This window comes from Syngnathoides biaculeatus, chromosome 18 (genome assembly GCF_019802595.1).
Source record: "Syngnathoides biaculeatus isolate LvHL_M chromosome 18, ASM1980259v1, whole genome shotgun sequence".
Classification (NCBI taxonomy): Eukaryota; Metazoa; Chordata; class Actinopteri; order Syngnathiformes; family Syngnathidae; genus Syngnathoides; species Syngnathoides biaculeatus.
In genome coordinates, this window is record NC_084657.1 from 10,325,840 (window position 1) to 10,341,314 (window position 15,475).

At 40.6% G+C, this 15,475-nt stretch overlaps 2 protein-coding genes across 8 annotated transcripts in view; both read left to right on the top strand.

Moving 5' to 3' along the window:
* The first annotated feature begins 518 nt into the window (after positions 1-518).
* On the top strand, positions 519-12,808 carry LOC133491665 (vascular endothelial zinc finger 1-like). 2 transcript variants are annotated; one of them, XM_061803090.1, is made up of 5 exons: positions 519-615; positions 6,621-7,378; positions 9,135-9,204; positions 9,330-9,492; positions 10,435-12,808. In XM_061803090.1, exons 1-5 carry the CDS (start codon positions 583-585, stop codon positions 10,797-10,799), a joined length of 1,389 nt encoding a protein of 462 aa, XP_061659074.1. In that variant the 5' UTR covers positions 519-582; the 3' UTR covers positions 10,800-12,808. The 2 variants fall into 2 exon arrangements, with proteins under 2 accessions (XP_061659074.1, XP_061659075.1); XM_061803091.1 differs by having other exon boundaries at positions 532-615; positions 6,624-7,378.
* Positions 12,809-14,058: 1,250 nt separating this feature from the next.
* Positions 14,059-15,475, top strand: part of ksr1a (kinase suppressor of ras 1a) — a 35,521-nt gene continuing 34,104 nt past the window's right edge. For 2 of the 6 annotated variants that reach the window (XM_061803086.1, XM_061803083.1), the window contains exon 1: positions 14,084-14,231. In XM_061803086.1, coding sequence (XP_061659070.1) covers positions 14,186-14,231 — 46 coding nt within the window. In that variant the 5' untranslated portion in view covers positions 14,084-14,185. Of the gene's footprint in view, positions 14,232-15,475 lie in introns of all 6 variants that reach the window. The other 4 variants (XM_061803087.1, XM_061803084.1, XM_061803089.1 and 1 more) reach the window with 3 other exon arrangements.

Consider the following 15,475-nt stretch of genomic DNA (forward strand, 5'->3'; position numbering starts at 1 on the left):
ATGTCGTGCACAACCGAGTTCGTTCATTCATCCCCGTTCTATGAATGAAAATGAACGGCAATCCACGCGGGAGTCCCGGTGCTCGGTGGACAAGAAAATACATTTAATCGGCAGAAAGGAAAGTATAAAATGATTGGTATAAATAGAGCGAAACTATTTGCGGTCTGTTTTGTGCTTTTTTTATTTATTTATTGACGGCCTGGTATGAATAAAACACAACCATTAGCAGTCACACACTACAAGAAGATATTCGATTAAAAATGTCACTATCCGAATCAACCAGAAAATATAAGGTAGGGTGGTGTATGAAGAAAATATTAATCACAGAACCGCATGGGGGAGAAATAATTACTTTGGTCATTTATGGATTAATAATAAGAGTATATCACTGTATACTTTGGATGCTATGCAAATTTTATTGTTGAAAAATGGGAAAATCTAAAATAATTGGAACGAGTTGCACCCTTGTTATTCGTAAAATGGTACAACCCTAAAGGTTACCGGAAGTTGTTTCAGCTGCCATGTTTGGTTGCTTTGTTGTAGGCTTCGACTCGGTTTCCTACACAATTACCAAGAGTGGAAATGGAGGCAAGCTGGAGTACGTTTCTGTTCCAAGTAAGTTTGCTCTTTCGGGATCGGGGGAGGTGATGTTTTCGGCCGCGCGTGCAAAGGCTAAAACCCGAACCACTGAGTCTTTTGGCGGGTAAAAGCAGTTTTTTTAAACGAGTAGCGCGAAGAATAAGTAAGCAAGCAAAACAATGGTAAATGAATCCGTGGCTTCCAGCTGTGAGACTCGAGATTGACACTTGAAGAAGAACAACAACAAAAAAACATCTTCAACGAGTATTTTTTTTAATCTGCGGAGTATTCGGAGAAGCAGAATGCTTTCGTGAATGTATTTTCGGAAGTTTGTTTTCCCCGAAGTCGACGCCAGTAAAACATGCGGGATCATTTCAAGTGAGCCGCTGTACCGTTACAATCCACCCGCACACGCACACACACACCAGTTTTAGCCCATCATTTCTTCGGACGCCCTGATAATATATAAATACATGTTTTTTTTTCTTTCCCCCTCGGCTTTGATCGACGAGTAATTGTGTGCTCGTGAACAAAAGGGAAAAATCTCAGCAGTTGGCCAGGGCGGTTCGCGGCCAACTTTCCTCCTTGTTCACTAGCCAAGTTAGCTAACGCTGTTTCGGAAAGCTCCATCACGTTCACCGAGAGCTCCGCCGAAGTCAATCCCCGCCAGGTATGGTAGTCGTTGCGGCAACTTCGTGGCAACTCGAAAGGCTGCGGCTCCGGCCGTCTATTTTGTCTGATTACTCTGCCGATCATGAAAAGAAATCAAACTATGCACGCATCACCGGCTAACACTAGCTACCAGTAGGCTAATGCGCTTTCATTTCTTGTTTTGGGGATACTTGGAGTCCCGAGGACCCCTGAAATTAAAAGATTTAATTGAAAATGCAGTTAACCACGTGATTAGATTCGGATGACGTTGCCATAACAATTGAAGGCAGCATTTTGTTCCGCGTTTTTTTTTTTAAATCAAAACATATTAATTCTTTCTCATGCTGTGGATTTTGCAGAGTGCAATGCGTTAGTCCAGTTAAGAATTCCCTAAAATGATACATGGGTAAAGATAAGTGTTGTTCCTGACCGAAATGAATTTAGGACTGTATAACGTTTTGTAATAGAAATACCCGGATTAGGATCCAAAAATGCAGAGTGCCCCTGAGCAACACTGGGGGGTTAAAATCTGAGTGGACCGACATCATTTTGTGAACACAAACGAGTAACAGCTCACCCTTGCGCTTAAGTTTTGTTCTTGCGCCATGAAAAAAATGGTGATGCTGCCACTTGTCATTAGACAATTTGTTGATGCGTAATATAGGTACAGTAACACACCCTCCATCTAAATTGATTTACTACAGAAAACTATGAGCCAAGATGTGCATAAGGGTTTCCTGAGTGCATTCAAAAAACTCAAGTGAATGTTGCATTACTTGTTTAATTTACACTTATTTACCTTTTATGTAATTATTTGCAGTAGTACAACTGATGATTATGATAAGTAGTTGGGTCTAAAAATGGTTGTGCTGGGACGGTCTATATCTTCGAATTCACAAACTGATTAATTTTTGCACCTTGTATTTTAGTGTCAGTTTTACATTTGCTTGTTTTTTCTGTCATTTAAAGGTCTAAAGCATGTAACGCTTGCAACAAGGAGTACTTTCTCTTTTGCTTTGTATTGATGTATTCTTTCTATGGGCTCATGCTTCCTGTTGGAGACTTTTTGTGTTTCAAGTACTTTACCGTTTGGCGAATGAAGACAGATGGACAGTGCAGTTTGTTTTAAAATTTCTGGCAACCTGCCAGGCACTCGTATTCACACTTGTATCACATACCTCACACTGTTACTTTGTCTTTTAGGGTTTTGTAGATGTTAAGACTCTTGTTGTAAGAGGAGCAACACTTCAGTCGCCGTGTAATGCTTTAGAACTTTTTTTAATTTTTGTTATATTAATTAGCAATCTGTTTATCCCATCTTAAAATATCTAATCATTTTAAATATGTGTTGGCAAAAGCTATGTGTGTCTTTTCTGAGCCGGAATTTAAAATCTGCAATCAGAAACCTTCATTATAGTAAGAAACATTTTCTGATTTCAAACTAGTGTCTACCCTCAGTACTTGCTCAACTTTGCTAAGTCAGCTATGAATCAAAGTTGAAAGAAAAGACTCTGTTAGACAAAGTACTTTTTACCTGAATATCCAATTGAAATTTGTAATTTTGCAAAACGGCACAAAACTACATCTGTTGTAAAACTTTCCGATAGTCCTGCAGAAGTTTGAAGTTGAGGGAAAGGGTCTAGTGTGTGAAAGGGCCTTAAGTCTGTCGGTCCAATTCTACAGAAAGGAAAGCATACAGCCTCTTTTGTCAGCTTTCCATTTTGTGTGTGTATGCGTTCACGTTTGTGTGCATGTGTGTAAAACAAGAATTGAACTGTTTATACGGTATATTAATGACTGCTGCAGTGACACCTGTACCAAACCTTGGAATTTAGTGTCATTCAAGCAAGGTGTTTTCACAAGGATGGGCACTCAATCAGGGGACAGTGCTCAGGCTGTATGTGTCTGGTTAATAACTGTGAATAATGCATTCAGAGTCGTGTCTTCACTTTCGGGTCTGGTGTTTTTTGTTTTTTTTTGGGGGGCGGTGGTTTGGGGTGAAGGTCATAGAGAACATTTTCTTTGGTCAGGACAGCCGAGTAGTTGTTTTGATTATGGCATGAGCCTGTTTTCTTTTCTTTCTTCTTCTTTTTTTTTTTTTTTTTTTTTTTTTTAGATCAAATCATTTAGTCTGCAAACAAATCCCAACATGTTTACACAATATTTCAAAAGATGTCAAAATAAGGTCTGGTTACTCCACTTCAGGTGCATAGTTGAGGTTCATTTGTACAGTAGCGCTGGTTCAAATATGTTTGGATTTTTGAACTAATATTGTGTGTTAAAAGCTTGGATTGTTCAACTGTTTACTGACGTTATGGCTGCTGTGATCCAGGAGCAAGTACTCTGTGTCACATTTCGAAAGCAGACCTGCTTTAGCATTTTCTTACATTTTATGTATAAAGGGAATTGGATTCTCTTGCCAGAAGGCTTCATTTGTGGAAATGTGATGTTTTCAATTATATCGTCACATCCATGCTACGCTGACAAACGATAACGGTTTTCCTCAGACACAATATCACTTTTCTTGAATAAATCATGTAATATGTTCACTCAGATGTCGTTGATATGAACTTCTTCCAACAAAATTGCATGGTGATTTTAGCCAGACTCGTCATGTTGGAATTTCATTGAACCAAAAAAAAAAAAAACAAATGAAAATCAGGCCTCTTGTGTGCTAGTGTCTGGGTTTGTAAAATTGATCTGCTTATGTCAGCTCCTGTGTTTTGGAAAGTACTGTACAATATTGCAATTTAGAGTCAATATTCATAATGATATTTTGCCCTAAAATCAGTAGCTTTGTCAGGTGATTGTGGGTTTTATAGTTTATTTGGCAATATAATTTAGGTAAGAATTGAAGACCATAAACTTGACACACTTTTTATTCGTAAAATAAAATCATAATTTATATAAAAGTGTTTTCTGCAGCTTGTTTCCCACCTCTCTCCCTCTTTCATCAGTTTTTACATGGTCTTTGTTTTGGTCCAAAATGGGATTATGCCAAGCAGCTGTATAGTGAGACACAAAAGATGGAGGGTAGACGGTGCATAATCGGACTCAGACTGTGAGTGGCGTTCAAGTCTACAGTGGCCCGTGGAGCCATCAGGACGCTCCCTCCATTTTGATGTTATTTATGAGCGAGCAGCCACACTTGTCAGAGCGCATTTGTGTCAAAATGGTCATAGCTGCATGAAAGAACAGCAGCCATTACGGGCCTACGCACCTCTGCATCAGTCCCAAGCACTGCGCGATGTTTGCACTGCATACGGTTCACCGGTGTTGCCCCGCCACCCAAAACGGCCGCCTCACGGCCAGTGTGTCAGCGGAGGGCAGGATAGCATCGTATTATGTTGCGTAATCCTGGATGGCGACATGTGTGAACAGGTGCATTGGTGGCAAGCGCCACGAGTTCTTAGGTTCCCTTACACGGCGGCAAACTGCGGCTAGCTTCAGTGAGCGGTGTGTGGATAAACAATGTCCCCGGCTCATGAATAGATGAGCCAAATCAATGAAGATGAGCACACAAAGCACCCCTGCTGTGGCCCTAGTGCATCACTGCTCAGATTTGTGTCTTTCACAATAGGCTAGATGACATAAGGAGGACATTGTGTGGTTCATTTTTCTTCCCGAGCCCCAACCCTTCACTCTTGCAACTTCTTTCTTGGCTGGGCTTCTTCGATGGATGATTGAACCTCAAAGGGAAAGGTCAAGCATTTCACCTTGGCCTTTCTTGTCACCGGTCAACAACAGTTTTCTTCTTTAGTCAGTCCATTTTACTTAGCAAACAGCATTGCTTAGTTGGACATTCCAAAAAAAATTTATTACACTTAAAACTATAATCCACAACAATTTTTGTTTGAAACAAATACATAAATACAAGAGTAGTTCAGGTGAGGATAAAGCCTATCAACTTCTGACACATCACTCTATATTTTTCAATATTTTTTTTTAGATTTAGTGACTATCCAATACATTTCCACCACAGATCAGTTGGTGGCACAGAAATGATGTATTTTACCCACAAATGGGAAGCCTCGATATGGACAGTGCACAGGTTGACTGGACCATAGACGAATGCAAAAGTATGCTGGGTTGGAAGTGCCTGGCTCTAATATTTTGAATGTATTTCACGTTTTAAATATTGTACATTTTGTCTAATTCAGTTCTTATTTTGCATATCACTAGAGGGGGCATGTCCAGTAATTCCTTGGAGCTTGGCTAGTTTACCAATTGTTGCAGTAAAGTCCTTCAGTCTTCCATCAACTTTGGTTCGTTCTTTTTTTGAAACTCTTGAACCTGTTTTGGCATACAGGTGACAGTTCAGAATTCATTGTGGTGGTAGCTCAAATGAGGACAGTTTTGTGTTCATATAGCCACCCTCAGTAAAACCAGAATTAACAATTTTGACCAAAATGTCTGATCAAGTGAAGAAAATGATGTTCACCGTGGCATCAAGTGTGAAGTCGATACGGACAAGGCCACAAATCTTTGCCTTGCTGTTCCACTTTTCATATCACTTTGTAACCTACATATGTTTTTTTTTTCTTTCGATTTTTATTGACCTGAAAATTAGTTGCTGTTCGATTGCAAAACTAATGGTCTGCTCTTTCGAAGCTTTCTGGCAGCACGCTACAATCTGTTATGCCACTAGTTTGGAATGCTTGTTTCACAGTCACAGGATCAATCAGCAGGGTCACAATTAGATTTTTTTTCAATTAATCCAGTGTTGGATTCTTTTGTGGCGTCAGCGTCTACTGTCCATTTAGCTCCCAGACTTGCCAAATTAGGCACAACCGTTGGCCTGAATTGAAGCAATGTTGCCTTTGACATTCTGCGGGTTTGGAAATTTTTACATCTGCATGGTGCCACTAATCTCTTGAAGTACAACAGTTCACTTTTGCTATTCAGTTTCCATTTAAGTGAAGGATTTCATTCATGTGACTTTTTTTGATTAAATAATAATTCAAAGTTTAATTTGACCCCAAGTAATATATTATTTGTAATTGCTGTTGTGTCTCTCCAATGATTTCTTTTCTGTGGAAGAACTAAAAATGCTTATTCGGTAAGATGATAACAGGCTACTTCAACACAAGGGCTGCATCCAATAGATTGACTACTTTGATTTAATGTGTAACCACAAAATTCAATAATGCCAACCCAATTTTCAAAGACCTTTTTAGGTTTTTCAATAAGGCCACATTGAGTTTTAGAAAGATACTTGCAGTACATACTTATGTCATTAGGATCATGTCCTTTTGAACGGAAAAGCGTGAAACTTCATTTCATGCTTAGACCTGTCATTGACTGCTTTGGATGCCACCACTTCTTTCTAATGTTTAATCTTCACTGCAGTACTTTTTTTTTTTTTTTAATATATTTTTTTATTCCCCCAGCAGGCCAATGAAGCCCTCCACCACCAGCACCAGGTGGCCCAAAACAGCCTGCTGCCCCTTCTTAACGCAGGAACTGAGCCAATCGACCAAAAGCCCGTGCTGCCCATCCAAATTGACCAGAAGAACCCCTCCCTTGCGCTGGATCTCCTTAAAGACAATGTGACCAGCGGAGGAGGTGGACGGCCACCAGCGCCCGTGATAAAGAAGGAGCACAAAGGCAAAACGCCATTCGTTTGTGGCTACTGCAACAAAGCCTTCCGCGACAGCTACCACCTGCGACGCCACGAGTCCAGCCACACTGGTATCAAAATGGTGTCGAGGCCAAAGAAGGTTGCTCAGACGGCCCCGCCGACCATGGTGCCTATGATCTCCACGATGCATCGAGAGAACAACGGAAACATCTCCTACATCTCTACGGCGGCAGGCCTCCTCTCCACGGCGACCACTTCGGTCTCGTCCGGCGCGAGCATCATGACCTCCGCAATGGGCAACATGTCGCACCACCAGCAGACTCTCCCCAAGAAACCTGCCAAACCTGTCAAGAAAAACCACGGGTGCGAGATGTGCGGCAAGGCCTTCCGTGACGTTTATCACCTGAATCGCCACAAGTTGTCCCATTCCGACGAAAAGCCCTTTGAGTGCCCCATTTGCCACCAACGCTTTAAAAGGAAGGACCGGATGACCTACCATGTCCGGTCTCATGATGGAGGAGTCCATAAGCCCTATGTGTGCTCCGTCTGTGGGAAAGGTTTTTCCAGGTAAGAAGCTGGAGATGTTTTTTGGCAATCACACATGCACAACTGGTGTTATAAACAACTTGATAAAGCACAACTTATCAGAACGAAAGAGGGACGTTATAGAACTACTCTGTCGATGTGCCCACAGGCTATCCAAAGCGTTATAAAACGTGAGAGCTAGAAATGGGTAGTAGGGGGTGGAGTGTTTCTGACTAGGCCGTAGACAGATCAGTGGTTATTTGAATTGAGATTTGAGTGGGCCTGAAAAGCAATCATTGAATCAGAATTTTTGGACTCTGATCAGAACGAATCTTATACCATACTATTGCAACTTTTTAGTCTGTTTATGGCTGATGCCATTTTCATTTAGTGTGCGTAAATGATCATCATCAATGAGCGAGAGTGGGCACTGAAGAAAAAGCCCACTGAGTTACTGCCACTCAGATCGATCTGCTGGCATCCACTGGACTCAACTGTGTCTGCTCCTCTTGAATCGGGACCAAAAATGCACAAAAAAAAAGTTCCGGTTCACAAGGCTGAGAAGCTTCAGCATGACTCGTCATTTGTATGGATATGCAATTTAAAAAAAAAAATCCATTGGAATGAAACTTTCCGGTTCGCTGGCGGCTGCCAACACACTCGCCCTTACCCCACTAACATGATTCAACTCACAGCGTCACCAGAACTATCCAGCTGTCCGTGGTGGAGCCACGCCAAAATGAGATCATGAATGGGAGAGAGAGACTCACCGTTAAAGGTCAACGGGCAGAAATCTACCAAGTGAACATCACTTTAACACATCCATTGCCAGTAACTGATGTCACCAGAGTATTTTTAGATATTTTTTTGTTTTGTTTTGTTTAGTTTGTAATCGGACTATTGTCATCTGAAAAAGGTATTTTGATGGAAATAATTATTTAAGCTTTCCCCTTCCCATCATGTGTAAACTAAATGTTGTTTTAGATTATTCTTTCCATAAAAGTATACTTCACGTACTTTTCATCATGAAATAAAAAAGGGGTTTAGTCTTGAAAGTCTTTCACTAATAAACATGCTTTGATTTGTCAGACATCCAACATTTCAACCGGGGCCAGCCCTAATAAAGTCGAACTGACTTTGTGGCCTACATTTTCTGTTAGTCCCGAGAGAGATGCTGTGCAAATTTAGCACTGGACTTTTGCGGCAAACTGCGTGCTAACACCTTCAATGCTTGCATGACATTAGTATTCACTTTTAGTTTATTTCGGCAAATACGTGACTATAAGCTGTGCCAGCGTCAACCGCCACTTTACTGACAGTAAACAAGTGTCCAATATAATGGTGTACCATCTCAGTGTGGTGCTTCCTGAAACTAGGCCAAACCAAATCACGCATGATTGATTGTGGAGAATCAACCGCCACTGACGCAACTTTTAAGGATTTACACAAGCCATTCATTCTCACAGCAAGCACACGACATCCGGATTTGAGCAATGCAGTAAATATATATAAATGTAGTAAGAAACGTCATTCAGCATTGAATTAAATATTCATTGTGGTGGTAAGAACACTAATAAAATTATAGAAAGGGCAGTCAGTCTCCATTTGAGTAACCCATTCCATGTTATTAATCATTTGAAAGTGGAACAGTAAACAAGCTGAGGTCATTTCTGGCTTGTCTGTACTTGCGCTCCAGTCTGTGCCGGTCTGCATCAGGACATGTCTGAATTCAAATGCTGCAGCTCATTTCCTTTTTGAACAGTGACACAATTAAAATTTTTTTTTTTTGATATTCCAGGCCTGACCACTTGAGTTGTCATGTGAAGCATGTTCATTCATCAGAGCGGCCATTTAAATGTCAAGTGACGGTACGTCTATACGAACGACTGAAGATTAGGACTACCAAAATGATTGTTTTTGCCGTCATGTTTTCGTGACACCCAACCCCCCACCCACCCTTACCTTTCACCTGGTGTGCCTCGCGCATTTTCAGGCATGTACCTCTGCGTTTGCCACCAAAGATCGACTCCGTTCTCACATGATCAGACACGAGGGAAAGGTGACCTGCAGCATCTGTGGGAAGATGCTGAGTGCGGCTTACATCACCAGTCACCTGAAGACTCACGGACAAAGCAGTTTCAACTCTTGTAATAAAGGTATTGATCCCTTGTGGAAGAAAAAAAAAAAAAACAGATAAATAGTTAAACCCTTCTTTTTCTTTGTTTTCTTGTCGCACCCCACGTGTTAATTGGAAGCATTTTTTCCTGCTTATTTATTTAGTTTGACGCCCGTATTGTCGTCCAAAGGGCCCTTGAAAGTTTCAAGTGCTTGTCTTTGATAATGAAGATGAGAAACACAATTGCGTTATATTTCTACGGGAAATTTGGGAAGCTTCAGTTCTCATGCAGTTTGAGTTTAGTCAGACTATTTGGAACGGGGCGGCACAGTGGAGCAGCTGGAAAGCATTGGCCTCACAGTTCTGAGGACCCGGGTTCAATCCCAGGCCTCCCTGTGTGGAGTTTGCATGTTGTCCTCATGCCTGCGTGGGTTTCCTCCCACATCCTCATAACATGCTTGCATTCAATGGACACTCCAAATTGCCCCGAGGTGTGATTGTGAGTGCAGCTGGTTGTCTTTCTGTGGCCTGCAATTGGCTGGTTACCAGTTCAGGGTATACCCAGCCTCCTACCCATTGACAGGTGGGATTGGCTCCAGCACTCCTGTGACCCTTTTGAGGATAAGCAGCTAAAAAAATGTATGGGTGGATGTATATTTGGAACGCATTCATCACAAAAGGAAATCCTTGTTCAAGTCGAATGTTTTCAAAATCATGGTTCAGTAGTGAGTATTGTAGTCTTTAGGTTTTGTTTTGTTTTTTTTTTTAGGTCCTGAAGACCTACTTTTTTTTTTTTTTTTAACTTCCTAGTCCAGGTAGTTCTCTTTTTTTTTTATGACATAGTTCCATTCGTACATCTCAAGCGTAATCCGAATTTGTACGCAAGTCGGAAAAGGTACATGTAAAAAATTTATCAAATCAAAATACCTTCATTGTAATATTCAAAGCAAACATTTGACAACTGTTCCTTGTCCCTTTCCAGATGAAGTTTGCAACTCTGTCTCAGCAACACCCGTGACTGTTTCGGCTCCCATCACCACCGCGATGAACCGGGGCAACTCCAACAATAACAACAACGCTGTCACCATAGCGGCGCAAATGAACATCAGCACCAACACGGTCAACATCACGTCGCCGGTCAGCCTTCAGCACCCGCTCACCATCACCGGGCCCGTCAACATTGCATCTGTCAACATCCCTGCCAGCGCGTCCATGAATATTGCCCACCCGGTCGCAATAACCACTCCCATGCCCATGAATATCGCCGGCCCGCTTAACATTGCCATGAGGCCAGTGGATAGTATGCCTTTCTTGTCCCAAGTCTTGCCGTCTTCCCCACCTTGGTAAAAAGAAATAAAAGGAGAAAAGAGCATTGAACTGGCCAGGCAGAAAAGGAAAAAGTCAATTGAGACTCATCTCACAATTAGCTCCTAAGGCCCAGCTCTTTTTTTTTTTTTTTTTTTTTGTCTGTTTTTAACCCTCCAAACTTTCATTCCTCACACCTCTAATTGGGTGTGCTGGATTCACGAGCTGCGCCGCCAGGGGGCGCTCGCCAAGTCTTAGCCGCATCTCAGTTCATGCTACAGATGATGCACAACACTTGAGTAGAAACCAAGTAGGACCGTCCTTGAAATAAGGACGCATTTAGGACTTAGCTTAGTCTGTTAATGATGAAACTAATCTGTAATGACTGAAGTGTGGTGACTCCTCCGACATCATGATGGACTGTCACAGAAGATTTTTTTTTTTATTTTTTATTTTTTTTTAACCATAGAAGAGACATGGACTGACCTCTCCTCCACAGCCTCAGGCTGTTGCTTTGTACGTTAACTATAGGTTTGATATTCCATATTTAATGTAGGAAGAAAAAGCAAAGTAAAAGGGACAGCGGCTTCCATGTGCATGGAAGGATATTTTTTCACTTTACTATAGCTTTTCCATTTTGTTTTCAGACAGTAGTTAACTACACTCTTAAGGTACAGCTAACATGTAAATACGACAGTCTGCATTTTTGAGTTTTTTTTACATCTCCAAAAGTGTCTGCCTGATGATGAAATGTTTGTATTTTTATATTAGTATGGACTTATGAAGAAATGTTTTTGTCCTGTGGTCGGTTTTAACCCCAGTTTAGGTAGAGTGGCTTGAGTCTTGCACTGAACGTACGTCCTCCACAGTATTAAAGGTCAAGCTGATGTGCCGGTCCACGCCAGTGGCTTCACAGTGACTAAACTGGAAAGGCACAAGTCTATTTTGAAGCGTATTGTGCTGTTTTTGTTATAAGAGTCTGATGTGATGTCTTACTCCTCTACAAACCTTCTTCCTCCACCCTCCATTCATCTCCAACTGCCCCCAAAAGACTCGCTCAGGAAACACGCACCTTTGAAAGAATACGTCTGTACGTATTCATTCTGGCTTGTCTGTGTTTTTTCCTTTTTTTTTTTTTTTTTTTTTAAATTCGTTTTCAAAAATCTTTTGGTACTTAAGGAGATTTTTGTCAGAACACAACTGGCAATTACCAGTGTTACGACCATGAGGAGCTCCTCTATAGGCTTCAAGGGCAAATTTTTTTCATTTAAAACGAAACGGTTAGTGGCTCTCAACACAGAATTTTTTACGAACTTAGATTTTTCTTTTTGTAATTGATTTCACTGGATTGTGATACTGGTGGAGCTCAAGTAGTTTGAATAATTTTGAAATGTCATCACGTGTCTAACTCTGCCAATATATTGCAGTACCTACCATCGTCTCCAAAAAACATGATTTTAAAGTGAGGTTATGTGTAAATCAGCACCTCACCTTGATGATTTGAATGTTTATTTTTGTATTTATAGTTTTTTATTCCCTTTGCCCTAATAGTGATCGGCAGATGTTGCATGAAGGATCATCTCAAGTCTTTGGTTGCCTACAGATCTTCCTGCTTTATCAGGGACAAGAATAGTAATAGTTTCAAACCATAACTGTTCACTGAGTTACTATTCAATGGCATATCTACTGTACATTTTATTTTTACTTTGAAAGTGTCAGGCTGTGAAATCTTCTGACCAGGGACTGATGTTGTGATTTAAAAAAAAAAAATAATAATAATAATGTAATGAAAATATCGGGACAAGACTGACATTGCATGACCCCAAACACTAACTGTTGAACTTTACATTTTTTTTTTTTTTTTTTATGAATGCATTGTTGACTGACAATGTTGCAAGTCTTGGAGACTTTCAGTTGACAGTGGAAAAAAAAATGCAATGTGCATGATTGTCATTGGTTTTTTTTTGTTGTTGTTTTTTTAAACAAAATAGTGGTGTTATTTTCGTATGTACGTATTGCATAGATGAACTATAAAAGATTGCCAAATTTGATACAGTGATAATGTGATGATTTTTGTTCTTTTAGTCGGGTGGGGGATGTTGTTGTGGTTGTTGAAGGGAACATCTCTTTATTTTCTAGTATAAGTATGAAATGGAAATTCCATGAGCATTGTGAAAGCAGTTTGAATGTATATCTTTGTACAAAATTTTAGGTCTGTGTATATGGTAGTCAAGATAGATGAAATATAAAATAGCCTTTTTTTAAAAAAAATAAAACTTTTGTATTAGAAAACTGGTTATTTTGTATGTACAGGAAAATAGGCTTTCAAATTAGATCAAACATTCCTGCATTTGTTATTGTTTTTTTATGTTTTGGGGGGTCAAATTATTACATGAACATGCATCATGTTGTGTGCCTCATATTTGGGTTGTCTAAATAAAAGAAAACATTACGTAGTTTGTATTTATCAAATGATCTTCGCTTTTAATCATTGTAAAATTCAGACCCCTCCCAGGAGCCTATCCCAGCCATCTGCAGGCAGGAGGTGTTCCCCGCCTCCTGCCCAAAGATGGCTGGGATCAGCTCCAGCACTTTCGCAACCCCTGTGAGGATAAGCGGCCCAAAAGATAGTTATGTTTCCCCAAGGCTTGAGTGCCAAATATTGAAAACGTGGCACATTTTTGGAAATAGGCAGATGCCAACAGTTAAACTTTCCACACTTGTTGGATGGCCAGGTTCTCCAAACACAACAACTATTTATAAACAAACGTAAAGCAATTTGTCAATAGTATTTCCGCTAAAAAAAAAAAAGAAAAGAAAAAAAAAGACTCAAGTGTTGTTGACGTAATTTTGAGAATTGATGGCTGGGCTCAGCCCCAGCTTGAATGTGTCATTTTCTACAGTTGTCCAGTAGATGGCGACCATTAATCGTAATTAAATGTTAATACAGCCTGTGTTGAAACAGTTGCTGCGTGCGTTAGTGTTGCCATGAATCAAAATTTGTCAAAGTAAACAAATGTGCGTTGACGTAAAATAAATAAATACAATATATGAATCAAATTACAGGATAACAATGAAATCAAATTATTTGCTGGACTTCTGACTGCAGCTGAATATAATTTAATAGTCATCATGGGCCCACATTTTGAAATAAAACTCTGGGAGGAATCCCAACTTGAAAGTTTCCTTGATGGGAATCCTCTGGCAAGAAAGACGATGGCTGCAGACTGATCCCATTTAGACTGAAGTTAGCTGCATGCTAAGTGGTGCCACCTGGCTGGCCCTTTAAACGGCTTAAGAAGGCACTGATGGACAGTAACTCACAAGCTTTCTTTCTGAGTCCTGTCTGTTGTTAGACTCTTTTAGTGTTCACGCTTTTGTCCAATGAACAATAATGACGTTTGTATTTTAGAGCGCCATGCTTTTGGATGGGAAATCTGCAAAGAGGGAGAAGAAGAAGCAAAGCAAGAAATGGTGAGAATCCTGTTTATTCTTTTTTCATGCTGCAATCGAAGCACTTAAAGTTCCATTGGCAAGATAATCCAAAATGTGTCAAATTAAATGTATTTTTACACGCTAGTCATGTGTGCCAGTTGTCCAAGTGGCGACAAGACAGACATGTAGTGTGAACGATAAGACCAAAACGCTTCTCTTTCCTTCCTGTGTGAAGCAACGTGACTGTTTACCAACATCAATAGCTACATTTCAACTCACTGTTCTTCCTCAAATGTGCCTCCTGCGACCCGAACCGAAAGTTGTATCGTGCTGTATGCCTTTAAAAGCATAATATTTCTCATTTTCATATCATGATTGTACTTTGCAGCTGTACTTTAATGCCTGCAATAATGCAGCATTTGCTAATAGTGTTTTTTGCCTCTCTCATATTTTAAAATACATTCCAATTAACCACCTATCATGTAGTATAATGGAGTACATCGGTACACCACTGTATACTACAACCATTAGTACATCCATCCATTTACTTAGTCGCCTATCCTCACGAGGGTTGCGGGAGTGCTGGAGCCAATCCCAGCTGTCAACAGGCAGGAGGTGGGGCACACCCTGAACTAGTTGCCAGCCAATCGTAGGGCACATGGAGACAGACAACAGGCACACTCAGAATCACACCTAGGGGCAATTTAGAGTGTCCACTGAATGTTGCATGTTTTTGGGATGTGGGAGGAAACCGGAGTGCCCGATGAAAACCCACACAGGCACGGGGAGAACATGCAAACTCCACAAAGGCGGGGCCGGGATTGAACCCGGATCCTCAGAACTGTGAGGCCAACGCTTTACAGCCGCTCGGCCGTGCCACCACCATTTGTACAATATTTCATATTCTGACCGGTTGAGGGTTATCTTCATCAAGGCATAACTGCCTTTGTTATTTATCTCATTACATTATATTTTAAGTTTCCCTAATATTGTGGCCAGTGAGTGCATCATATCATATCATATCATTGGATTTAGCTATCATTTATCAGGGAATGAAAAGCCTACAGTAAAATATCACAACTAAGCTTTATTGTCTACTTGTTCGAAGAACTTTGGAACTTTCGAGGGACACAATGTGCTGCTGGCTGGGAACCATCTAGTCTGTGCTGTTAGAACAGTACGACATAATTCAAACCAGAAATTGCATAATCACAAAACCAAAATGACACCAAAAAAAAAAAAAAATCCAGCAAAAACAAAAGTGCTTATGCTTCATTTTAAGC

Bases quoted from the DNA above. Each gene is read 5' to 3' on its own strand.
- LOC133491665 (XM_061803090.1), top strand. From the start codon at position 583: ATGGAGGCAAGCTGGAGTACGTTTCTGTTCCAA. The intron at 616-6,620 runs GTAAGTTTGCTC...TTATTCCCCCAG, and splicing joins GGAGTACGTTTCTGTTCCAA to CAGGCCAATGAAGCCCTCCA. The intron at 9,493-10,434 runs GTATTGATCCCT...GTCCCTTTCCAG, and splicing joins TTTCAACTCTTGTAATAAAG to ATGAAGTTTGCAACTCTGTC.